The sequence below is a fragment of the Malurus melanocephalus genome, unplaced genomic scaffold (assembly GCF_030028575.1).
Source record: "Malurus melanocephalus ecotype Western Australia unplaced genomic scaffold, MMel_1.1 scaffold_319, whole genome shotgun sequence".
In the NCBI taxonomy this organism is placed as follows: domain Eukaryota; kingdom Metazoa; phylum Chordata; class Aves; order Passeriformes; family Maluridae; genus Malurus; species Malurus melanocephalus.
The window spans coordinates 525216-550235 of record NW_026623551.1 but is presented as its reverse complement, the minus strand read 5'-3'; the positions used below and the strand labels follow the sequence as shown (position 1 = coordinate 550235).

At 51.5% G+C, this 25020-nt stretch overlaps 1 protein-coding gene across 1 annotated transcript in view; it reads right to left on the bottom strand.

Annotated features, from left to right (window-relative positions):
• Positions 1 to 25020, bottom strand: part of GALNT17 (polypeptide N-acetylgalactosaminyltransferase 17) — a 176275-nt gene that overhangs the window by 78265 nt on the left and 72990 nt on the right. The window contains exons 3-5 of the mRNA XM_057377611.1: positions 22088 to 22254; positions 12473 to 12647; positions 9584 to 9781 (exon numbers count right to left, since the gene is read on the bottom strand). Of these exons, the coding sequence (XP_057233594.1) occupies positions 9584 to 9781; positions 12473 to 12647; positions 22088 to 22254 (540 nt within the window). The remainder of the gene's footprint in view (positions 1 to 9583; positions 9782 to 12472; positions 12648 to 22087; positions 22255 to 25020) is intronic.

Genomic DNA, 25020 nt, shown 5'->3' with positions numbered 1-25020 from the left:
CAGCAGCTCCAGGTCCCTCCTTTGCTGGGCCCAGGGCTGGGGCAGCTCTGCAGTGGGGTCTCACCTGACCACCAGGACCCTGCCATGTGCTCTCCCTCCCATTTCCCAYGTGCAGATTTCCAAGCCCGTGCTGGACACTGGGATGAAGGGAGGTGGCTCCAGCTGCCCCCCCTCACACCCCACTAGCACCAGGTCAGCACCCCAGGGGGAACCCTCAGACAGGTCTAGTTGATTCTCCAGCACACGGCAGCAGGTTCAGGTCATGCCTGATGATTTCTGCCTTTCCTTTTTATGTACCATTTCATATATTTTATAGACCATTTTAGACATTTCTGCACCCTTTATGTATATGTCTGTAGTTCCTGTAGCCTGATATATCAGCTCAGTTTTGGGTCCTGCTGGTCAGAGACACCAAACATCCCCAGTAAAGGGTCAGTGAGCTCTGTGCTGTCTCAAACTCGGGGCTCCAACCTTGGCTGAAACCTTCTCTCTGGAACACATTGTGTGAACTGAACTGGGCTCTGGCCTCATCTGGGGGATTCATTAGAATAGGGGGGGCATTACTGCAATTGTTAAGTTTCTCATTGGGAAATCCTAGAGAGATCTGCTAATTTGTGAAATATATAAAACTTGTATCCATGCTATATGTGGGGGGCGTTTTCCATCGAGTTGCGCACCTGGGATGCCATTAAACACCRAGGTCAATCCCTTTATCCCCTTACCCGTGTCTGTGCCATAATTCAAACTGGCCAATAAGGCACCAAGGGCTTGAGGCAGGGAGGGAGGGCAGGGTTTGGAAAGCTCCTGTTCTGCAGGGCAGAGGCAGCTGGGAGCTCCCACTGCAGCCTGCGAGGAGGAGAGCAAGGGTTCATTTTTCCTTTCATTTCATCAAGGCCAGTTTTTGCACCAGGATAGGGAGTTAAAAGCAATGAGAGGCAATGCCAGCCCTCAGCAGCACTCCCAAAAGCTCTGGAAAGGCTGTTTGATGCAGGGCTGCTCTGCTCTGCCACCATGGGCTCCATTATCGYGCCTTTCTTTGGAGTCCCACCTCCAAAGGCATTAAACACTCGTTTTTGGATGAAAATGCATTGGTTTTGGCCAATAAATCACTTAAAAGCCATCTGCCAATGAAAGAAAAAATTCAAAGAGCCAAATTCCCCCAACTCCTTTTTGAATATTCTYCCCCTCTGCTTTGGATTTAGAGGGAAAATATGTTTGGATAATCCATCAATGGCAGCTCTCTCCTGGGGAGTGTGAACAGACCATAGAAAAGGCTCCACTTGGCTTTGACTCTCAAAATCACTTCCTGGACCACTCAGAAACAATTCAGCAGCAGGGTATGAGCTCCCACTATTGGTGTTGCCCCAGCTGGTTTTGTTTTCATTAATAAGATTATTGCAGTGAAAACAGGCTCTCTGAAGCTTAATTTTCCTAGTGATTGTTAAATAATTCAATACCCATCTTTTCTGTCTYTTTAATGCCTCTGAAAAATCAAAACCCTTCACAAATTAAAGGCAAAATCCTGTTTACTCTTCCCATTTCTAAAGCAACTCTGACATCAATAAAGGCTGTTTTTGTGACTTGGGCTCAGATTAAAGTTCTGTCAGCACRAGTATTTTTTATTTTTTCAACCAGGAGCGTAATTTTTTTCCCCTTTTTAATCAAAATAATTCTCACGCAAAGCTCTATAAAAACAAAAGCAAACGCTTCCAGTACGGCCAGTGTGGTTTTCTTCATAAAAGTGGATTAAATTAACGTTTTCTCCCTATAAACTCCTTCAGGCAGGAGAATYTGCTCCCTTCCCTGCAGCTCTGGTCTCCCCCTGAAGGGACAAGCCAGGAGCTCAGTGTCCCCTGTCCCCTTTTCAAGGCTCTTCAGGGACAAGCTGGGCTGACTGGTGCTTGAAGGATTTTGGTTTTACTCACAGTAACGCCTTTGATTTGGCCAAGAATGATGGTTCTGTAGGATCACAGAATGTCCTGAGCTGGAAGGACCCACAGGGATCACGGAGCCAACTGCTGGCCCTGCACAGACACCCCACCAATCCTAATCCCAATCCCACTCCTCCAGGCCCTGCACCATCCCCCTGTCCCTCCTTTGGATCATCTCCAGTAACTTTGGGTCTTTCCTACACTGCCCCRAAGAGCCCCAGTGCARAGCAGWGCAGGACAATCCCACCCCTAAAACSTTCCAGAAGCGTCCCAGGATTCCCAGAATGACAGTGGGATTTGCACCATCATCAACGAGTGAAGAAATGCTTCCTGCATTTATTTTCATCCAGGAATCATCCAAACAATCAAGGAATGCTCAAATTGCTTCCCTGACTCCAGCCAACCACTCCTCAGGCCCAGCAGGAACCTGTTTTGGTGACAACGAGCCCCAGCCAAGGCTGGGCAGGGCTCCAGGGTGTTCCAAGCTGGCTGGGAGGCTCAGGGCACAGGGATGGACCGGCACCGTTCCAGGAAAGGCACAACCCACTCTGCGGCAGAGATTCCATACTGAACCCAAACCCCACTAAAAATGTTTTTTTGAGGTCACTTGGCTAAAGCAGCCAGTCACGAGCCCATCCAGGTCCCTGTGTGGTGTCCCTGTGACATCACYGTGGTGCCTCTGATGACAATTCCACCCATGACACTGTGAACCTGCACAAACACAGATCCCCAACTCCAGAAACTTTTCCCTAAATCACAGAAACATCACCCAGCTTCGGGCCCTCTCCCAAACCCTGGTGCTTGGTAGGGCCCATGCCACGTTTCAGCAGGGTCTGGATTTCTGTTCTGGATGCAGCCAATCCCGAGGACAATCTTCCAAATGCACAGAGCCCTGACAGCAGATCCAGCCCTGACATCCACAGAGAGCTTCGCCACCCCCTGGGCTGCTGCCAACCGCTCCAGGGGCCCCAGGAACCCCTCAGAAGGGAGATCTGTCACCCTCTCAGGCAGGGACATCAACCTGCTCATCCCATAAAACCTGACACCGTTAAACTCATTACAGACCCTCCCTAATGCCCTGGCACTGAATTAGGCACCATTAAAAAMCAGGAGTTGAAGAATTCCTGATCAAGAGGCCCACCAGCAGCAATCTGAGCTCCAAAGGGCCATGGCAGCCTTCTCACACCACAGGGAACCTCGGGGAAGGTGAAGAGCTTCCAATCAGGGAGTGAAAGTCACTTTTTGCAGCCAGCTGAGGATCACTTCCCCCAGCACTGTTAACATAAAAATCGAGAAAGGCAATTAAAACATTTTTTACTATGTGGCCTCAAATCATCCCMAAAAACCCTTCAGCACTAAAAGGAAACCCCAAACTGAGAAAACTGAAGAGGTTCTTATCGTTAGAAACTGATAAAGCACTCGACRGTTTTAATTTGATCTGGAGATGGATGACAGAGTTATTGAGGTCGTGATCCTGACCTAAATCTTCCCTCTCCTACATTCTGAGCCAAACAAGACTGACACTAATTAAACAAAAATGATCCCTCTACAAGACCAGGCTTGAGGGGGCTTGGAGGAGCCTGGGACAGTGGGAGATGTCCCTGCCCATGAAGGGTGGAATGAGATGGGCTTTAAGTTCCAACCCAAAATACTCCGGGATTCTGGGATTCTTCTGTAATTTATTTTMAAGTTTTCAGAGACCTTCATTCTCTGTGCCAGCCAGGAGTGACCAGAGCTCAGGTTTCAGCCTCACACTGCTGGGGAGTCTTCAGGAGTGAAGGATGGATGGGTCTGATTTATGGAGCAGCTCCAGCAGCACCAACAGAGCCTTGCCTGGGGARGAACCACAAAATCCCAGAATGGTTTGGGTTGGAATGGACCTTRAARCCCATCCAATGCCAACCCTGCCACGGCAGGGACACCTCCCACTGTCCCAGGCTCCTCCAAGCCCCATCCAGCCCGGTCTTATCGAGGGATCTTTTTTTGTTCAATTAGTGTCAGTCTTGTTTGGCTCAGAATGTAGGAGAGGGAAGATTTAGGTCAGGATCATGACCTCAATAACTCTGTCATCCATCTCCAGATCAAATTAAAACTATCGAGTGCTTTATCMCTTTCTAACATCAAGAACCTCTTCAGTTTTCTCATTCTGGAGTTTCCTTTTAGTGCTGAAGGGGGTTTTTTGGGATGATTTGAGGCCACATAGTAAAAAACTCTTTTAATTGCCWTTCTCGATTTTTATGTTAACAGTGCTGGGGCAAGTGAACCACAGCTGGCTGCCCAAAGTGACTTTCACTCCCTGGCATTTCAACCCCAATGCCCAGTCTGGCCTTGGACACTTCCATGTCATTCCAATGCTGGACCAAGGTCTGGCACAAAGCCCTTTGGGATTTTGCTGTAAACGATGATGAGCCCTGACAGGGACCTGCAGGAAGTGCAGGGATGGAGGAGAACCAGACTCAAGGCAGATAAAGTATTTTGGGGGTCAGCACAGAGCTCTGGTTCCTTGAGCTGCTCAAGGAGAGCAGCTTTAGAGGCTGGGCTGCATCACCAGGGCAAACAATTTCTCTTCCTCTTTGATGTAAATCTGATTGTTTAAGGTTCTCTTTATTGGCTTCACAGAAAATATGAGCATTTTGCAGCTCTTGGGACATTCCCATCCCATCCCCCTAAGCAAACACCTGCACACCAGCACCTTCTCAAACATTCCGGGTAAAGTTCCCAAACACAAATTCTCATTTCACCACCCCACATCTGGCTCCTATGGAAACCTTCCCCTCAACTTCTGAATGCCAGAAGAGTGGGAACATTTCACAACCATCTTCTCACAGAATTGGGAATCTTCTTCATTTTGTAGATGTTAAAGCCAGAAAGAACCAACTTAAAAAAAAAAAAAAAATCAGCATTTTGTACAAATGCCTCCAGATTTTTTCAGAACAAACCAACASAAACTCAGGAAATTATCCGAAAATTCTGCCTTTTCCTCCCATCTGCATCCAGCAGTTTGCACCATCCCTGAGCTGCCCTCTGACATGGTGAGAACCCCATTGCTGGTAAAAATATTTACAAGAGTTTAAGGAAACCTGTCTAACCCTGTTCTTGAGCGTCTGATCCTTGCTGATCCCAGCAAGGGTGGGGATGCGCCACAGGAATGAGTTGTCCCAGGCATGGAGATCCTCTTCCATCATTTTATGGCAGCAGATGTTATTCCCAAGAGTTTTTCTGGCCCCTCTGGCTATTTCAGAGTTTGTGCAAATYCTGTGTGCACACAAGTTTCAGGCTGTGACAGTGGCCTGAAAGGAGTCCTAGGAATTAGACTAAAAGGGGAAAGAAACACCATTTATTTAATTCAAATAAATAAAACACTTCTGGGGTTTTGAACATCATCACAGGACAATGGCTGCAAGAAGTCCCACAGAAAAATCAACWGTCAGTGGTTTCTGGAATTAACAAATAAATATAATCATGATCCCATAGAAATCTCTCAGGTTCTCCCACAAATGAAAGCACAGCCCCCAGAGAGGGCCAGCTTAGCATCACCTGAGCTCTGGGATTYAGGAACTGTTTAATTAAACACAAACATTCTGTGAAGCAGCAGAACCTTCTCTCCATTCCTGGGCCATACTCAGTGACCCAAAACCTCTCTGTTTTTCCCATTTCCACCCCTGCATCACTCACACATCAGGATGAAGTCTACTCTTTCCTAAGTACGCTGCAAGAGCAATTTCATTACCCTTTGTGAGGCTGAGACAGTAACTGATTGGGTGGGTTAATTAACATTGTTTTCATCTTTATAAAAAAWCCCCAAACCTATCAGCTTTTCTATTCTCTCCCAATCCATAACCCTCAAACCCCATTTCCTCCTCACAATGCTCTCAATTCTAATTAAATGAGCCTTTGTTACCCAGCACTGACAAGGATGAAGTGCCCCATAAAACATCTGTCCTGTCAAAGCCCAGTTTATCCTAAAAGCTGCCTCCCATCCTGTCCAAGGTGTGGCAGCTTGGACAGAGGTTTCTTGTCATCCCTGGAGCCACCTGAAGGCTCCTCCAGCCCCAACACCTTTTTGGGGTTGTTCACCAAGGGAACAATTCACCCTGTGGGCCTCCACTGCTCTGCACAGCTTTTGGGACATTCCCACACATCCCATCCCATCCCATCCCATGGATCCCATCCCATTCACACCAAAATCTTCTCAAACATTCCAGGTGAGGTTCCCAAACACAAATTCTCATTTCACCACCCCACATCTGGCTCCTATGGAAACCCACACAGGGTGGGAAATGCAAGGAGAAAATCAGGAAATGCTTTCTGTTGTAAATAATCCAGAGTGTCCAGGGAGGGGCAGAGCCACCACCCTGAGGTGCTCAGAGAATGAGCAGAGGTGGCTTTTCACTGTGGGATTTATGGGGCATGGGGTGCTGCTCCAGGGCTGGACCATCTTGGGGAGCTTTCCCACCCTAGGGACGCTGTGATTGCAGTGACAGGGGGATCCCTGCTCTGCTGGAGGTTCACAGGTTTCACAGCCCCTGCCAGCAGAGGAGCATGGCCAGCCCCATTCTCACACTCAGCTGAGAGTCCCTCAGCCCCGGGGCTGCTCAGCATTCGCTCCCCTGGCTTTGGGATGAGATCCAGGGGCAGGGGAACATTTCATTGCTCTCCTGGATCAGAYCCCTGGAGCCAGCAATCCCTGCCASCTGYGATGACAAATCCTGGCTCTGCCACCAAGGCCCCTGCAGTCCATAGGGTCACCCCTCTCCCAGATTTCTGCAGCTTTTTGGCCAAAGCTGAGGTGACACAACCACACCAGGGCAGGCAGCAGCAGCTGCTGGCTCAGGGCTCACACYAGTGAAACAGCAGGCTCCAGACCTYRAAAAAYCTCATGTTCTGTCAGCTGGGAAATAAATCACTCCTGGAGATGCTGAGAAGCGGGATCCCACCCTGGGACCCCCCAGGACTGGGTCATCAATCTGCTGTTCCGCAGCATTTCCAAAGACCTCACTTGGATTTCCCACAGGACACTGAAAGATTTGAGCAACCCTACATTTTTTAGGATATAAGGAGCACCAGAACAACCCAGCATGACCTCCTGTCCAAGAGAATTCCAAGAGCAAACCCTTCACTTCTGCAGCTGTGGGTCAGCAGCAGATTCATCCCCAGGCAGCACCAAATTCAACATTCTCAGARCCAAACCAAGGAAAATAAATGTGCTATGAGGTGTGGAGCTGTGTGTCCAACATCCCTGTGACACCCCTGACCCTCCTGGCTCACAGGTAACCCCTGAACTGCTTCACATCTGGGGAGCCTGGGCAGAAACATCCTAAAGAACCCAAATCCTGCTCTGTAGGGCCTACCCTCCCCATTCCATCTCTTCATGATCATCSAACCCTTCGGCTCTCCACGGGTCTCCTCAGCTCACCACTCTATGCCTTCACACCTCCCCTGCCCTCAAACACCTTCCAAAACCCAACAAAACAATCCTCACCTCCCCTCACACCAAAAACAAAACCGACCAACCAAACCTCCCCTCCCCTGCCATAAAACACCTTCCAAACAACCAGACAATCAAACTTCACCTCCCCTCACATCATAAACCAAACCAGCCAACCAAACCTCACCTGCCCTCAAATACCTTCCAAACACCAACAAAATAAACCTCACCTCTCCTCACACCAAAAACCAACTTCCAAAAAACAACAAAACAAACCTCACCTACCCTCACACCAAAAAACAAACCAACCAAACCTCACCTCCCCTGCCCTCAAACACCTTCCAAAAACCAACAAAACAAACCTCACCTCCCCCGCCTTCAAACAATGTTCCCAAACGAACCAACCAAATAAAGATCACCTCCTTTGCCATCAAACACCTTCCAAAAAACCAAGAAAATAAGCATCACCTCCCCTTACAGCAAAAACCAAGTTCCAAAAAACAGAACAAACCTCACCTCCCCTGCCACCAAACACCTTCCAAGACCCAACCAACCCTCCCTTCCCCTGCCATCAGACAAACCTCCCAGAGAAAGCTGTCCCTCCCCACGTGGCTCTGCCACAKCTTGTCCTTAACCACCCCAAGTGCACCGACACAAACTCCAGCCCCACCCTGGGAGGCCACCAGAGCAGACAGTGGTGCCAGATATTTAAATGCCAAATGGGGGGGTCCAGTTCCCTCAAACACCTTCACTGCCAGGTTCTGGAGCCCAGCAAGCTCCCAGGGTGGTGGCACAGTCACAGGGGACACTCCACGTGTCAAAGCTCTCCTGGATCTTCCAACTACACCACTTTAATAACAGAGGCTGTTCTTTTTTGACTTTTCCATCTCCTGGCTGAGCCAGGTTTATCCCAGCAGTGCTGATCCCCTTTTATTACCCTCCAGAGGCTCCAGCAGGAGCTGCCAGCCCCACACTGCTCACACCTCACCGCAAAGCCTTTTGGATTCCTCAGCTTTGCCTCCTGCACRGCCTGGCCATCCTTTAGCAAGGCCAGCAGCTTCAATTTGGTTAAAATAACTGTTTATTTGTCAAAGCCCAGATTCCTGGCCAGAATAAACTAACAGTTCCTGCACTGAGGGCTGAATGGAASAGGGGCGCCAAAGGAACAAAAAGAAGTCTCTGTGAACAGACCTGATTTTGGCTTCCAGGGATTGCGACAGGGACCAAAGCAGATTTGGGTTCACGATTCCCACCTGCAGCTGCTCTGGGCCTCACACCAAGGCTGCTCCACATAAACCATGTCAGATCCAGGTGGATCCAACCCACMTGGGCAGAAACTCATCCTGATCAGAGCATCACCTGTGATGTTTGGGGGCTTGGAAGCAAAAACCCCTGAGCTGGACACACACAGCAGCCCCAGCTCTTCCCTCCCCKCCTGCTCCTGTTTTGGGCTCATCCCATCCCTGCAGCCTGGCAGGGCCAGGAGCACCTTTCAGAGCTGCCAAGAGTGTCACAACAACCTGAGACACATTTTTCCAAAGCTTATCCTGCAAGGAGAGGAACTTTCCACTCAGGAAAGCACAGCTCTGTGTTCCATGGATCCACCTCAACCCATCCCATGGGAATTAGCTCCTCATTCCTTTGCACAAACTCAGCCCTGAGCTGAGGCAAGGCCACTCTATCCCCTGCACCTCAGCACAAGGCTGGACAGACCCGCACAGTTCCCGCACTGCCTGGTGGGGTTGTGACCTTTTCCAACCCCTATCACCACCCCAGACCCTCCCTGGCTCGTGTCACTACAGGGGTTATTACATTGTCCCTCCCTCTCTCCCTCCATCCTCCTGCATTTTCCAAACCATGGAATGGGTTGGGAGGGAGTTTCAGGATCATCCCATCCCACCCCTGCCATGGCAGGGACACCTCCCACTGTCCCAGGCTGCTTCCAGCCCCTCAGTCCAGCCTGGCCTTGGACATTGCCAGGGATCCAGGGGCAGCCACAGCTGCTCTGGGAATTCCATCCCAGCCCCTTCCAACCCTCCCAAGGAGCAATTCCAACCCAAAATCCCAGCCAGCCCCGCTCTGTTTGAAGCCATTCCCCATTCCCCTGTCACTCCAGGGTGCTCTGGGTTCCATTCCCAGCTCTCTCCCACGCTCCCTTGGGAGCTGGACCCCTCCCTGTCCCCCTTGAGGCTGTCCAGTGGGTGCCCCCCAGCTCTGGCCGTACCTGATGGGCAGGGAGGGGTCCCCAGCGTCCCACCAGTCCTTGGGGGGGCTGATGTACATGCACCAGAGCTCCCAGCTGTAGCCGTGCGCCGAGTTCTCATAGCGCTGCACCTCGAAGTTGTCCTGCTTGATGTTGTCTATGGAGGGCAGGATCACCCTCTTCCTGTTCTCCTGGATCCGGGACAGCACCGGCTCGGCCCTGGGGGGACACAGGGGCACAGCACAGGGGGATGTGGTCAGTTCCTGCCAGGTGGACAGTGCAGCTCCCGCTCAATTCCTCCCCAGACCCCATCTACCCCTGCCCCCSGCAGTGGGGAGCCGTTTCCTGTGTCCTGGCACTCCAGGCCCTTGGCTGGAATCCCTCTCCAGCTTTCCTGGGGGCTCCCCTTGGCTCTGGAATCTCCTCAGAGCCTTCACTTCTCCAGCTGAACAGCTCCACCTCYCTCAGCYTGTCCTGCTCCTTCACGTTTCTCCTCTGGACCCACACAAGTCCATGGCTTCTTTGTCTCGGATAAAAACATCATCCACAGCCTGGGAAGCCTGGCTGGGAACCTTCCCTTCTGTAAAGCACGGCCAGGAAGGATGTGCTTGGTTTAAACCCCGCTTCAACCAGCCCACACTTCCCCCAGATCCACAAACCCTGGGCAGCACAGGCCTACATTCCTGAAAGCAGGGCTGTTTGAAGGGTGTTTTTTCCCTTTGGGATGCAGTTTGATGGTTCTAGAGCTAAAAGTCCATCTGTGGGATGTGTTCAGAGCCAGGGGTGCACCCAGCCTCACCTCCACAGCCCCAGAGTCACCTGGGCTCAGCCTGCCCTACACCAAATTTGGGGGAACTGGTACTYCCAGTGCCCCTGGTGCCTTAAGATTTTTAGTTTCTATATTTTCATATATCTGTATTCTTGTACTTCTCCAGTGTACAGCACTAAAGCTCCTGTTCTCCCATCTTTAGATAAAACAATTCCTCTCTGGGCCTGAAATCCAGGGACACTTCGCTGCCTCAGAACCCCAAAATCTGTAAACAACAGAGAATTGGGGAGGCAAGCTTGGGGTKGTTGGCATCATCATCTGAAGGTGTCACTGGAGAATTGGGGCCCGATGTTTTGATGAGACAGAACTTATAAAAGGGGAAAAGCTCATGACTTGGGGTCCATTTTGGGTGTAGCCTCAGGAGGAGGCTTTGCCCTCAATGCACCAGYAGGCCTGGATTAAATTTGTCTGCTTTTATTCTCTTGAGTTTGTCTGGCCTCTGTTTCAGGTGAGCCTTGTTTTAGGCATCACCCACAGCCACAGAAGCAGGTGGGAATCCCAGCCCACACTGCAGCAATGCCTCTTCTCTGTCCCTAAAAAAACAGCCTCAGCAGCACAGTGAAATTGGGTGTGAGGATTCAGGGGCAGAGGGAGCAATGTCCACCTGGGAACACAGATCCCAACACCACAGACAGCTCCTAAAACACCCCCTCCAGCTGCACTGCCATTAACAAGGAGTCAATAGCTGCGCACAGCTCTGTCTTTAACAGCTGCAAACAGGTTTTTGTGGCTGTTAGTGCATTCAAATTCAATAAAACTTCAGCTTCCTCCACCTCCACTTTTCTAAACATGGACCATTTACTTCTTACACCTGGTTAAAGAAAAAAAAATCCCTTTCAGGCTCCTGTCACAGCATAGATTCAAACTTAAGCCACTTGAGCTCAAATGTTTTGAACCTCTCTGAGAAAAATCCTTCTGAAACACCTTTTGCTGCTGCTGCCCCTCTGCACTTACTCCCAGTAGCACAGGAAAGGAATCAATCCAAAGCATCTGACCCTTCCCCACCGGGATGCAGCAAAGGGCACACAAGTGGGAAACACTTTCTCCTTCATTCCCTTGCTGCCCTGGGCTTTTTTAAACTTGCAGAAATTACTTAAGGCTAAGGGAATGGGAAATCATCCTGAAAATCATAAACAGGGGGCAGGGAAAGTGCATGCCTAAAGGGAGAGACAAGAGAAGGATTAGAGGGAATGAGGGCAAGGGAAGGTTTTTATGTTCCCATCATAATGAGGCCTTAGGATTTTTAGTGTCTTTATTTCCATGTATCTGTATTCTTATACTTCTCCAGTGTACAGCACTAAAGCTGCTGCTCTCCCATCTTTAGACAAAACAATTCCTCTCTGAGCCTGAAATCCAAGGACACTTCGCTGCCTCAGAGCCCCAAAATCTGTAAACAACAGTGAATTGGGGGGAGCAAGTTTGGGGTGGTTGACATCATCACCTGAAGGTGTCATTGGAGAATTGGGGCCTGATGTGTTCATGAGACAGAACTTATAAAAGGGGAAGATCTCGTGACTCGGGGTCCATTTTGGGTGTAGCCTCAGGAGGAGGCTTTGTCTGCCCTGAATGCATCAGCAGGCCTGGATTAAATTTATCTGCTTTGATTCTCTTGAGTTTGTCTGTCCTCTGTTTCAGGTGAGCCTTGTTTTAGGCATCAGTGGCATCCCATAGAGCAGAAGCACAGAAGGGATCCCGGTGAGGTGTCAGCACAGACCTCACACACCAACAGGAAGGTGTCAGCCCTCAGCCTGTTATTAACTCACAGAACAACCCTCTGTGCTCTCTCTCCAGAATCTTCCATGGTTCTTTCACAAAGGCGCCTCAGCTGGTACCTGAACATCTCCTTTTACAGCAGCTGAGCTCTTTCACCTTTTTCTAATKGGTTACAAWTCTCTATTTCTCATTGTAAAATGTCACCCACAGAAGTTGCTTCTCTGTAACTTTCCAGGTCACAGTGAGAGGCTGCCCTGGCTTCCCACAGTGAGTGATTAACAGGCCGTAGGATTTGTATGTGATTTATAGGGACACAGCCCTACAGCACAATGGATATTCCCCCACCCTAAGCAGCCCCCAGCACCTACCAGCCGGCAGTGAACTCCACGTGGGCGTCGAAGAAGCCGGTGACCTGGCCCGTGGCCGCCTTCCAGCCCTCGATGCGGGCCCGGATCAGCCCTTCCCTCTTCTGGTTCCTGACCACCTTGACCAGCCCCGGGTAGCGCTTGTTGACGTACTCCTCCAGCGGCGCCTTCAGCTCCTCTGGGGACAAGGACACACAGCCACAGCTGGGATAATCCTGGGATAAACCCACTGCAGGCAGGGAYTGGGGCAGCATTCTGGGAGCTGGGCACCCCCACACCCCCTGGCAGGGACACAGGCGTTTGGGGACAATCAGTACCCATCTGCACAGGATGGACCGAGCACAACCCACACAGGAGAACTCAATGGGGCCCAAAAAGCTGCTGCTGGAGCAGTGGGGAGCCCACAGGGCACCTCAGGGGCCAAGGGAGGGAGAGGACACTGGTATTCCTCTGCACTACAGGGAATGGGACTGAAACACAAGGACAGGGAGAAATCCTGGACAGCACACACCAGCACTCAGAACCTCCGCTGGAGGTTTGGGCTGAATGCACTGCCAAAAATGCTGCAAACCCCATCTGAATCAACTCCAACTCCATCAAACCCRGCTCCGAGCTACACTGCCCTTTCCSCTCAGCTTCACCACTGCAGTCCTGGCACTTGCTGTTTGTTTTGCCACCAGAAAAGCTGAAATTCCCTTAGCTTTCATGAGGGGATGAAAGGGATTGGGGCTTTGTTGAGAAGATCCTCCCACCACGGGTGCTGTGCTCACTGCAGCTCATTTCCCTCTGTTGGCCAGGCTGTGAGTGCAGTGCCTGAGACCCTCAAGGACCTGCAGCCACCCCCAGCACAAAAACTCCGGAGAGGATTTGAGTATAAAAGACCCACTTTGAAGGTGAAAGCAGATGGAAGGCTACAATGAGAGGATGTTTCTTTCAGCACTTTGGAGGASTGCCAGAGCCCTCAGTCCTCTCAGCACCTGTTGCATCAATGCAGAGCACAAAGGTCTGCTGGAGAGAGGAACTCAAAAAGCTTAGCAAAGCCAGTCTGTAGAAAAACAAACCCTTAACACCACGATAGCAGCTTCTGAGAATGTCTTTTGTCCCTGTGAGACTTCAGGACAGCAGAAAATTAAGATACAATCTGTGACCTCGAATTACAGACTGCTACCCTTCACTCTACTCTTTCTCTCTCCAGGACAAAAAAAATAGAGAGGCAAAAAGAATCCCCACGAATCRTCCATGGGGTAAAATCCTTGAGGCATCTGAGCACACGTGGGCTCCCACATGAGGGAAACACCCAGTGGAGAGCAGAGGAGGAAACAGCAAATCTCATCTGCTTCCAAAGCAYCAAAGCAGAAGGATTTTCTGTTCCCTTCCCTGCCCCGCCTCCTCCCAGGCACAGCAAATGTGCTTTCCCCATGCCGCCTTTCTGGGATGGCTCCTCTCACATCTCCATCCCCCCAAAGTCTCCTTTCTCTTTTATGCTGAAGTGGGAATAAGAAGAATAAAGCAAATGAGCCCCTTCCTCAGTTCCGAGCATCTGCATCACACACATCCATAACTCAGCAACTTCCATTTCACGCTGAGCCACTCGGAGCAAAACCAGGATTTTATGGGGACAACAACTCTCCCAAATGGTTTGAAGGAGACAGAGACACCGATTTTTTTTGACAGATGAAGCTCCAAAAGCACAGCACCAGCACCTCACGTGGCTTTGGCAGCAGGTAAGGCATGAATGTAGCAGACCACAGCACTGCTGAGTGATTAAAACAACTTCCACATTGGAGCTGGAGTCTCTAGCAAGGAAAATGTGAGAACTCCTCTGGGGAATTGTCTGAGCAGCTCCAGGTAGAGCAGAGCTGCAGTGGGACAGAAGAGTTTCAATGTCACACCTCACAGGCAGCAAGAGGTCAGAGCTGGGAGACTCCTGTGCCCACCAGGCTGTGGGACAGCAGCTCCTTGTGACAGAACATCCCCGGGAGCCACAGCCACCCCTCCCCTCCCCTCTCTGAGGATGCTGTGCCCTGCTGAGAGCCCAGGGCCTGAGCAGCATCTGGGCWGCTCTGAAACGGCCCCAGGGGACAATGCCAGGGAGCTCTAACAGAGTGCCAGGGGTTTGTGACTGCACTGAGGGACAGCAGCGCAGCACAGCACAGCTGTCACCCTAAGGGGCAGCCTGACCCTTGGATCTTCCCCTTCCAGGACCCCACACAAACCACAGCTCAGGGAACTTGCTGCCACGCTCACCCCTGCCTGGCASGGGGCCATGGTGGTGCTTTCACAGGGCTGACAGTGAGAACACCACAGGACACWGAGCCAGGACAGTGTCCAAAACTGGGGACCCTGAATGTCAAATCACGGCAAAGGAAGTCAGAAGCCAGGATGGCAGCAGAGCAGAGGTCCCCAGCTCACCTTCATTCCTCCAGCCACAGGAGTTCTCCTCCAGGCTGTGCCCTCCTTTAGGATTCCCGATTCCCTGTGGGTGGATCCACAGGGGCTGCACATCCAGGAATTCACTCTGAGCACTGCCCTGGAGCCTGGAGACTCCCTCCTCTTCTGCACCCCATGGTCCCGGTCCCACACACCCCCAGCATGCTCTGAGGAAGCTCTGATCCCTCGGAGCACAGCCCCAGCAGCCCTGCGTATCCTGGGTGCAGTCTGGGAGGGTTTGATCTCTGCCCCAGCACGAGCTGATGCCCGCGGAGATGTGCAGAGAGCAGCGCCCCTGAAACGCCAGCGGGTTCAGCTCCAACCCTGCCTTTGCTCTCACCGGTCCCTATCGATCCTCCCTGAAGGGCAAACCCAGCAACTCGGATCCAATGAGCCTGTTGCTCCGTGAGAAGCCCCAGCTGCCAACTGCAATGACTGCTGTCATCTGTCACAAACTGTCCTGTCACCTGCACAGCCTGAGGAATGGGGCTGCCGGGGAGAGGGAGCCACCTGATCCCACAGAGAGCAACCCAGCACAGACAGCAGCCCAAACGGCAGCACAGAAACACCCCCTGCTCCATCCCCACYCCAAACCCTGCCCATRMTGCCTTTTGKGCTGGTTTTAGAACTCTGAGGCAGACAGGGGTRAGGRGGTAAAAGRGTTTTACCTGGGTAATTAAAGGGATCCCGGGTGCACAGGATGGAACACATCGAGATGCACCCACGTATAACAGGAATACAACTATTATAGATTTCACAAATGAGCAGATCTATCTAGGATTCCCCAATAAGAAACTTAACAATTGCAGTCATGTCCCCCTATTCTAAAGAATCCCCCCAGATGAGGCCAGAGCCCAGTTCACACAATGTCCTCCAGAGAGAAGGTTTCATCCAAGGCTGGAACCTTGAGTTTGAGACAGCACAGAGCTCACTGACCCTTTACTGGGGATGTTTGGTGTCTCTGCCCAGCAGGACCCCAAAATTGAACTGGAATATCATGCTATAAGAATTACAAACATGTAGGCAAAGGGTACAGGGGATGCATAAAGGGTGCAGAAAATATCTAAAAGGGTCTATAAAATATAAAAGGGTGTATAAAAGGCAAAAASCATCAGGCATCACCCAAACCTCTCCAAACCCCAGGGAGCCCTCAGAACTGAAGGTGGGAACTGCCACACAGAGAAAGCAGCAAAGGCCAGCAGCATCAGAGGAGCTCCAGGGACTGCCAGGAGCAGGGAGTTCCTTGTGCAGCACCGGCCAGGTGGTCCCTGGGAGAGGTCCACACCTCCTCACCACCCCCAAGGAAAACATCYCCGAGTTTGCCAGGCTCAGCTGGGTGGGAGAAACCCCCAGAGCCCCAGGTGTTATCAGAACCAGCGGAGGGGTCAGGGCTGGGAGTGCCCCAGGGGAGAGCCCAGCCACCCCCATCCCACAAGCCTGAACCTCCAACGCCASAAGGGCTGGCATTTCTGCAGGAAATCCCTGAAGCAGCTCCTTCAATGAGCAATAAACACATGTGAACATTTCTCARCGACACACTCAGAGCCAGGACAGACTCTGCAGCTTTTCAGCTGCAGCTGGGCAAGAGGAACCTGYGACAGGGGAGCAGGGGATGGATCAMTTGTCACTAAGAAAGCTGKTCMCACTCAGGGCATTCTGCTCCAACCTCAGGGTCATTGGCTCAGCAGAAYCCAGACAGGCTCACAGAACATCCTGAGCTGGAAGGGATGGACCCTCCAGRGCCATCAGTGCCACTCCTGGCCCCACACAGCCACCCCGAGATTCCCACCCTGCACTGCTCTGCTGCTCCTCTGCACGGAGCCCCCAAAACCTGGGAACAGGACCCCATCCCTGGGGCAGCTCCAGGAAAAAAAAAACCATCCTCGGGCTGGGGACTGGAGCAGTGTTTGCACAGGCAGAGCTTGTCAGGATCCAGAAACAAACTGGGAGGAATGAAGAGGGAAAGAGGTGCTGGAAGAACACCATGGAGGGAAAAGTGGCTGCTGCTCCATCTCAGAGCACTGCTGGTGGTTTAAAATCACAGTTCTGATAAACGAGGCAGAGAAAATCCAACCTCAGCCTCACTGTGCCCTAAACACCGGGGTACAACAGCACCGGGGCTGGGGCAGGAAAGGCTGGGACTGACTCAGCTCCCGCAATTCCCCTCCTGACACCAAAACCCAGGCAGCTCCTGCTGCTGAAGAAGCTGCAGAACAAGCACGGGATCCCTCAAACCCCACTAATATTTCATGCCGAGGTGAATTACAACCCGAGTCTCCCCGGGCGGAGCCAGCTCCTTTAAGCAGCCTTTTATCCAAAGGGATTCCTTTATTCAGCGAGGTTTGCTTTTCGAGGAGATATTATCCCAGATTAAAACGCCAAAAGACACAACAACAACAACAACAGCCGGAAAAMAGAAAGCAGGTGATGATTAAGCAACAAGACTCCGACAAAGTGTGCAGCTGTGAGATAACAGAGCATCTCAGGGGCACGTGGCTGCGCTCCTCCAGCAGCCCAGGAACCTCCTTATCGCCYTTAAACACAACCTGGAATCACAGCCCTGCAACAAAGGCAGCCTCCACCAGAGTCTTYAGGAAATATAACGTGCCGCTCAGGGGAGAACGGGGTTCAAACTACAACTCCCCGAGCTTTCTCCTTCAAGGAGGGATTTTTTTTTCCCTCCCCGTACGATACATCGGCATCTTTTATCTGTTTACAGCTCCGACACAAAGCAGCAGAATGCCTGTGCWCATTAACTCTCATCTCTCACTGCACACTTTTGTGTTGTGCCGCGCTGTCGTACAACAAAGCTGAGAGCGAGGAACGTCTAATGAGGCTTCGGGAGCGTTTTTGCAGCCTCAAAGCAGCACCAGGGTGTGCTGTGGCTGTGCCACGGCTCTGCCCGGAGCCTGCGGGGCCAGCGGAGCAGGGCAGGTGGCTCTTGCTCTACCAAGCTTAAAACTTGAGTTGCCTTGGAAATCTCTGTTAATGTTTGGTGCTCTGTTCTTCAGTCACCCAGATTTGCTGTGGCTCCTCTTCCCCCCCGACCAAACACACACAAATCCCCCCAGCCTGGGGCTGTCTTGAGCCTTTCCCAAAACTCCTTCTGGTTAACCTAGGGGATGCCATAGCTCCTGGGCTCGGCACTGCTCTCTGGGGTCAGCCTTCTCTCAGGTCACACAGCCCCACAAAGGCCTTTTCTTTGCTATGGAAAAGCCTATTTCCTTTCCTTTTCCTTTGGGCTATGACCACATCCCCCCAGAAATTGCCCCTCGCACCCACATGGCTGCCCCCAAACAGGCTGAAGGAATTCCTTGTTTTGTTCAACCACAGCTTCAAAGTCACACCTGTTCAGAAAATTAACTCACAAACACCAGAGGTTCATGTCCAAAAAGGAGACAGAGGAGTCCTGTGACTTTATTCCAATAAACGGAAAGGCCATGGGACATTTCCATGGGGTCTCTCAAATTGCTGGAGGGTGCAGCCTCTTTTATCCCCATTTCCCGGCTACATTTCCCCTCTCTTTCCCCATTAACTGAGGTGTTTGAGAAGTACGCAATTCCCAAATTGCCTAATACGGACACCATCTAATGTGCATCTCCCCCCCTTTTTATTTTTTGTGTCTCTGTTTTTTTTTTCTCTCAGCCCAGGGGTTTAGCCCTGCCTTGGGTCAGTACCAGTCTGTGCCAATGGGTGCAATTCCTGTGGAATTTATGGCTCCTCCCATTGCTCCTCTCACCTGTCAGGATTTGCCCTGATCTCCCAGCAGACCCCACAGTTTGTTTCCAAAGACAYCTCCCTCTCATTCCTTTTGCAGCCACAGAGCCCCATCCTCTGCTGGATCATCCAGGATTCATCTCTAAATCTGAGAGCTCACGAGGAGCTATTTTCCTGTAATTATTTTCCAGATTCAGCCAAATCTGTTTATTACAGTGACGYTGTTTGTAATATCCMAAGCATCGWCWYTGCTGCTGCTGCTGCTGTTCAGAATCATTGCCTGCCATTAGTGGGAACTCTGTGCCAATGTTAGTTCCATTAATAATTCCTGGCTGTCACTGCAGCTCCTGGAGGATGCTGAGAGGGAGCACACGGTCCCAGAGATCTGTTCTGGTTTGTATCGTTGCTTTTACATGAGAAAAGCAGATTATTACACGCTTGGGAGGAGTTCTTCATAAACATCTGCCAAGTTACCTCATTATCTTCCTTCAAATCCCTCCTTAAAAATCTCGTTTGTCACGAGGCCTGCAAAGCCCCAGCAGCAGAATATTGGCATTATTAGCTCACCCTCCTGGCCGATGTCATCGCCTCGCTGCCCACCTCACGCTCCTTGTGCACCTCCAGCCCAGTGTTMCTGAGGACAGAGCCCCTCAGGGGTGCCCAAGCCTCAGCACAACCCTGGCACATCAGGAGGGACCCTGGATGCTTCTGGTTCCAATGCCTGCACCCTCGGGGTGGGATGCAGGGGGCACCCTGCCAGGGTGTGCCAGAGACTGGGATGTTCCCCTCCACCCGTGCCCAGGATGTTTGAATGTGTCCATCAGTTGGGGTCATGTCCCTGCACCGCCCTCCCTGGTGCTGTTCAACACCCCAGCACAGCCCTGGCAGCGTTCCAGGCCAGGTTGGACAGCGATTGGGGCACCTTGGGAYAGTGGGAGGTGTCCCTGCCACAGCAGGGGTGGCACTGGASGGRATTTAAGGTCCCTCCAACCCAAACCATTCTGGGATTCTGTGAAATCCCACAGCTGGAAGAGCTTGAGCACAGCCCAAGCTCTGGCCATCCCTGTGACCACCCTGGCATCCCCCAGCCCCAGCAGAGCCCAGAGAAGGGGGGGTCCTGCAATCCCACAGGGGATGAAGATTCCCACCCTGCATCCTCCCTGCCAGCTGCACCCTCGGCCTGTGGAACAGGCAGRTGTTTTTGGAAAGGATTTGTTTCATGTTCCTGTGCCTTTCCGGAGTCTCCAGAGCACCTCCCTCAGCCTCACCCTCAGCCTCAGGGAGTGAAGGAGGAAGGGGCTGTTCAGAACCATTGCTTTGTGCACAGCATGGGGAGAGAAGCTCAGTGATTATCACCAATGGCTTCTCTTCAAAAGAGCTCCTCTCTCCATCCCATTAATGGGATAAAATTTGGAGAAGGAGCCTCTCATTTTGGTATTTTAAAGCCTCCAAGCCCTGGGCAATGTGAGATGCCCCAGCACCACCTCACCTGCACTGCCCCTTCGCTTCCCAAACAGTCTGGACTCTGAAACCGCACAGATTTGCTGTGGGCACCACCCAAGCTCTGTCCCTAGAGCTGCTGTGGGTCCCCCCAGCTGAACAGCTACTCCCCTGCTTCCTTCACTGTGATCAGAACTCCTCAGCTTTCCCTGGTGGAACAGCTCAGGGAGCTGGGAGTGTTCAGCCTGGAGAAAAGGAGACTCAGGGGTGACTTTATCACGTTCCCACCCTGGCTGACCCCTGGCTGTGACTCTTGGAGCAGAGGGGTCATTCAGCAGTGACCATTCCCCTCTCCATCCCCTCTCCATCCTCACTCTGGGGTGAAAGGCTGTGTCTTGGCTTTGAGCTGAGCTCTCTACAGCTCCATGAAAGGGGCTGTGGGCAGGGGGGGTCGGGCTCTTTCTCCAGGTAGAGCTGGCAGAACGAGAGGACACAGCCTTGAGCTGCCCCAAGGGAAATACAGGTTGGATATCAGGAAAAAGGTCTTTACAGAAAGAGTCACAAAGCACTGGAATAGTCTGCCCAGGGAGGTGGTGGAGTCACCATCCCTGAATGTGTTTAACAAAGATTGGATGTAGCACTGGGTGCCGTGGGTTAGTTGAGGTGTCAGGGCAGGGGTTGGACTCGAAGATCTTGAAGGTCCCTTCCAACCCTGGTGATTCTGTTACTCTGTGATTCTGTAATTCTGTGACTCTGTGACTGGGATTCTGTGACTCTGTGTTTCTGTGTTTCTGTGACTCTGTGATTGTGTGATTGACTCTGTGATTGGTGATTCTGTGATTCCATGACTGTGACTCTGGGATTCTGTGACTCTGTGTTTCTGTGTTTCTGTGACTCTGTGATTGTGTGATTGACTCTGTGATTGGTGATTCTGTGATTCCATGACTGTGACTCTGGGATTCTGTGATTCTGTGACTCTGACTCTGTGATCTGTGGCGCTCATCACTGTGCTGCTCATTCCAGTGCAGTGCTGGTTTTCTCAGCCTGAGCAGCTCACTGTGCCCATCTCCTCCCCTCAGGACAGAGCAGCTCTCAGCTCTCTCTGGGGTGAGCTCACCCCATCCTGCCTCTGYCCTCTCCTTCCCTCCAATCACAGCACCCACAGAACGCCCTGATTCACTGTTTCTAATTAACATTAAAATCCTCAAAACACAGCACAACTGAAGGAGGCAGCAAACAAAGTCACTTCACTGTCTGCTGTCCTTCAGGAGGATCTGAACYGCCCTGCTGCCGTTGGCCACTGGAGATTGGAATTGAAAAAAAGACCTTGGAAGAACTGGAGTCAGAAAATTCTTCCTGCTGTTCCCAAGAGCCAGGAGGGAAGGAATCACAGCAGGGACTGGGAGCAGGGTGGACCAAGGGACACAAATGTAAAATGGGAAACCAAAGCGCCCCTCCAGGCTGAGCCAGGGCTAATCCAGACACCAAAGAGCCYCTCCAGGCTGTTTCACCCATCCCTTTCTGTTCCCTTCTCCCACCAACACCAGAAAGCAGGGAAGGAGGGTCTCTGCAGGGCACAAGCATCTATAGATGGTATTTTACAGCAGGGAAACTGAGGCACACACAGAGGAAACATCTCAGTCGACACCACTGGGAGATGCCAGAGCACAAATCCCTCTGGGCTCCAGGCTCTTGCCCTGGGAAATATTCCGAGGTGCMTCTGTGCAACAGCCAGAGTGCTCTTATTAGAAACCAGGATACCCTAAACCAGAGCTCCTGAATGCTGTCCAAGGGAGAGCTCAGGTGCCTCTCTGGTGTCCTTCACCTCCCATCTCCCAGCTCTGCTTTCACACCACAACGGTCCCAGATTTACCTGCAGATTCATCCTGTTCCTGCCAGAGCAGCTGGACAGAGCTTTGTGCCAGCAGCATCYCACCCCACCCCTGTACCCCACTGCCCCCCACCCGAAGAACCCTGCAGGAGACCCCCRAAATGCAGCCCTGAAGGTTCTGGGGGCTGCCAGCTGCTCACCCTCATCGCTGTTGTCATCCACCAGGATGATCTCCTTGAGCAGATGTGCCGGGGTGTGGTTGACGGCGCTGTGCACCGAGCGCAGGATCACCGACAGCGCCTCATTCACGAAGATGAAGATGATGGAGATCTGAGGAAGGTCCTTGCTGTACTTCAGCTCTTTGCACCTGCAGCACCGAGAGCACAGAGAGAGGCAGGGTTAGCAGAGCCCACAGGGGTCATGTCCTTGCACCTCCCTCCCTGGTGCTGTCCAACCCCCAACACAGCCCTGGCAGTGCCCAAGGATGGCGCTTGGGGCACCCTGGGACAGTGGGAAGTGTCCCTGCCATGGCAGGGGTGGCACTGGATGGGGCCTTGAGGTCCCTCCAAACCAAACCAGTCAGGGATTCTGCAAAATCAGGGCACAGGGCAGGGTCTCCATCCAGGCACGTGSAGAACATACATGGGGCAATCCCTCGTCCCAGCCAGGGATCCCAACTGCAAATCCATCCTTGAATCACCACTGTTGGTGTTGGAAAATACACAAGTTAAAAACAAAATATGTAACTTTAGTCAAAGATCTTGTTTTCCTTTGCCCCAGGGAAGGCGCTGAAGTTTCTTTGCAGGACATTGTTTCACCAGGTGAGGCCTGAGGAGTTTCACAGCTCAACAGAGCGGGAGAGGAACAGGAGAGAAGGGACATCAGTGACCATCAGTGACCATCAGTGGCCATCAGTGACCACCAGTGACCATGAACAGAACATCAGCCCCAAACCTCCCCCCTGGCCTGGTCAGACACTCCTGGTCTGGGAAAAGAGAGATGAGGAGCAGGACCTGATCAGCATCAGAGGGGAAGAAATCCAGATCCAACAGGAACCCAAATCCTGAGAACTGCACAACGTTGGACCAATGAATGTTGAACCAATAAAGTTCTCTGGGTTTGACTGGATAAAGTTTGGGGGAAATCTTGTAAAATGCATGTGCCAYGGAATGATTTTCTCTGCAYACCRGGCTGTSTGTGGGTGAAATGACTTCTGTGGCACAACTTGGCCAGAGCAACATCCTGGCCAGAAAATAAAGTCATGCCTTGACTCTGACATTAAAATGTTGTTGGGAAGCTTTTGTTTTTCCCCCAGTTTCGGTGACAGCAACAGCAGGTGCTCCTCAGACTCCAAAACCAGACTTGGGAGACAAGGATTCACAGAAACACAGTTCTTTAGGAATCTTCTCTAGTTRAATATGTTTGCTGGGTGAAACCATGGCTGTGTTACTTGATTTAACTATTGCCTTCCCCACAGCAAGCCAAGAGCTCAACAGAAGGGAGCCAGACACTGAAAGGGATCTTCCACAGGGAAAAGCTTTCTTTRAAATGAATGAATGAATGGTCATGATAGGGCAAAGTGACAAGTGACCCTGAAATCCTGCCCAGAAAGTCAAACTAGACTGACTCAGACATGAAAAGCAGCTTTTGGTAGATACTGATACCTGCTCTGATGAAGACAAGGCTGTGACAGGAGTGTTTCCTTTTAATCATTGCTCACCTCAGGCACATTCCCCCAAGGAATGCTGTGGGGGATAAAGAGCTCAGCCAGGATCAAAGAGCTCTGGAGGTGAATCCAAACCCCGCTGTCTGAGAGGTTCATCTCCTGCAAAATCCAAACCCCATTCTCCGAGGTTCATCTCCTGCAAAATCCAAACCCTGCTCTCTGAGATTCATCTTCTGGCAAATCCAAACCCTGTTCTCCGAGGTTCATCTCCTACAAAATCCAAACCCCACTCTCTGAGGTTCATCTCCTGCAAAATCCAAACCCCGCTCCTTGAGCTTCATCCCCTACAAAATCCAAACCCCGCTCTCTGAGGTTCATCTCCTGGAGAATCCAAACCCCTCTCTCTGAGGTTCATCTGGCAAAATGCAAACCCCGCCCTCTGAGGTTCATCTGATGAATCCAAACCTCACTCTCTGAGGTTCATCTCCTACAAAATCCAAACCCCGCTCTCTGAGATTTATCTCCTGCTCATTGGCATTCTCCCTGCAGTGGTGAGGATGACACAGACCCGGGGAGAGGAGATAAGGCCAACAGGGAGTGGGAAAGGCAAACTCACATTGTTGGGAGCACAAAGCCCCAATTCCCCAAGGGCACGAGAGACTTTGCAGACCCACCCTGCCCTGGTGGCTTCAATTCCACCCTAGCAGGGGAAGGCAGCCATTCAAAACCAAATTAACAGTGTCTTGTGCTCCTCCCACGGGATCCCTGCAGCCTGGGACCAGAGCTGTGGGGTAAGCAATGCTCTGCTGCAGCCTCCAGGCTCTTCCCTGTGRACAAAGCAGCAAATATTCCTGCCAGGAAAACAGCTGGAGCTGCTGGGTTCTCCTGGGGCAGGGAGGGGAAAGGGCAGAGCAGCACTCGGGTTCAAACATCCCTGCAAGTTATTGGAAACAGCAGGAATGGTGAGGATACGGGGTGGGAAGTGCCGGGGTTGGGGTTCTTGGGTGGTTTTGGGTTTTTCTTTTCACCATTTTTAGTAGGAGAAGGGCTGCCCTGGATGCTTTATCCTTCAGCCCATGAAATGTTGGACYAATGAACATTGAACCAATCMAATTCTCTGGATTTTGACTGTATCAAATTTGGGAAAATCTTATAAAAGCCACATGTCATGGAATGATTCGCTCTGCACACCTGGGCTGTGTGTGGGTGAAATTATTKCTGTGGCACATCCTGGCCAGAACAACATCCCAGGCAGAAAATAAAGCAATGCCTTGACTCTCAAACATTAAAATGTTGTTGGAGAGTTTTTGTTTTTCCCACAGYTTTGGTGACAGCTGGAGAGAACTGAGGTAGGCTGTGGGGGATCCCTCACATTCCCTTCTTTCCTAGAGGAGAAACACCCCACTGGCCCAGCCCAGAGCACCTGCCAGCATCTGGAAAGGAATCAGTGCAGGTTCCATTTTCCCC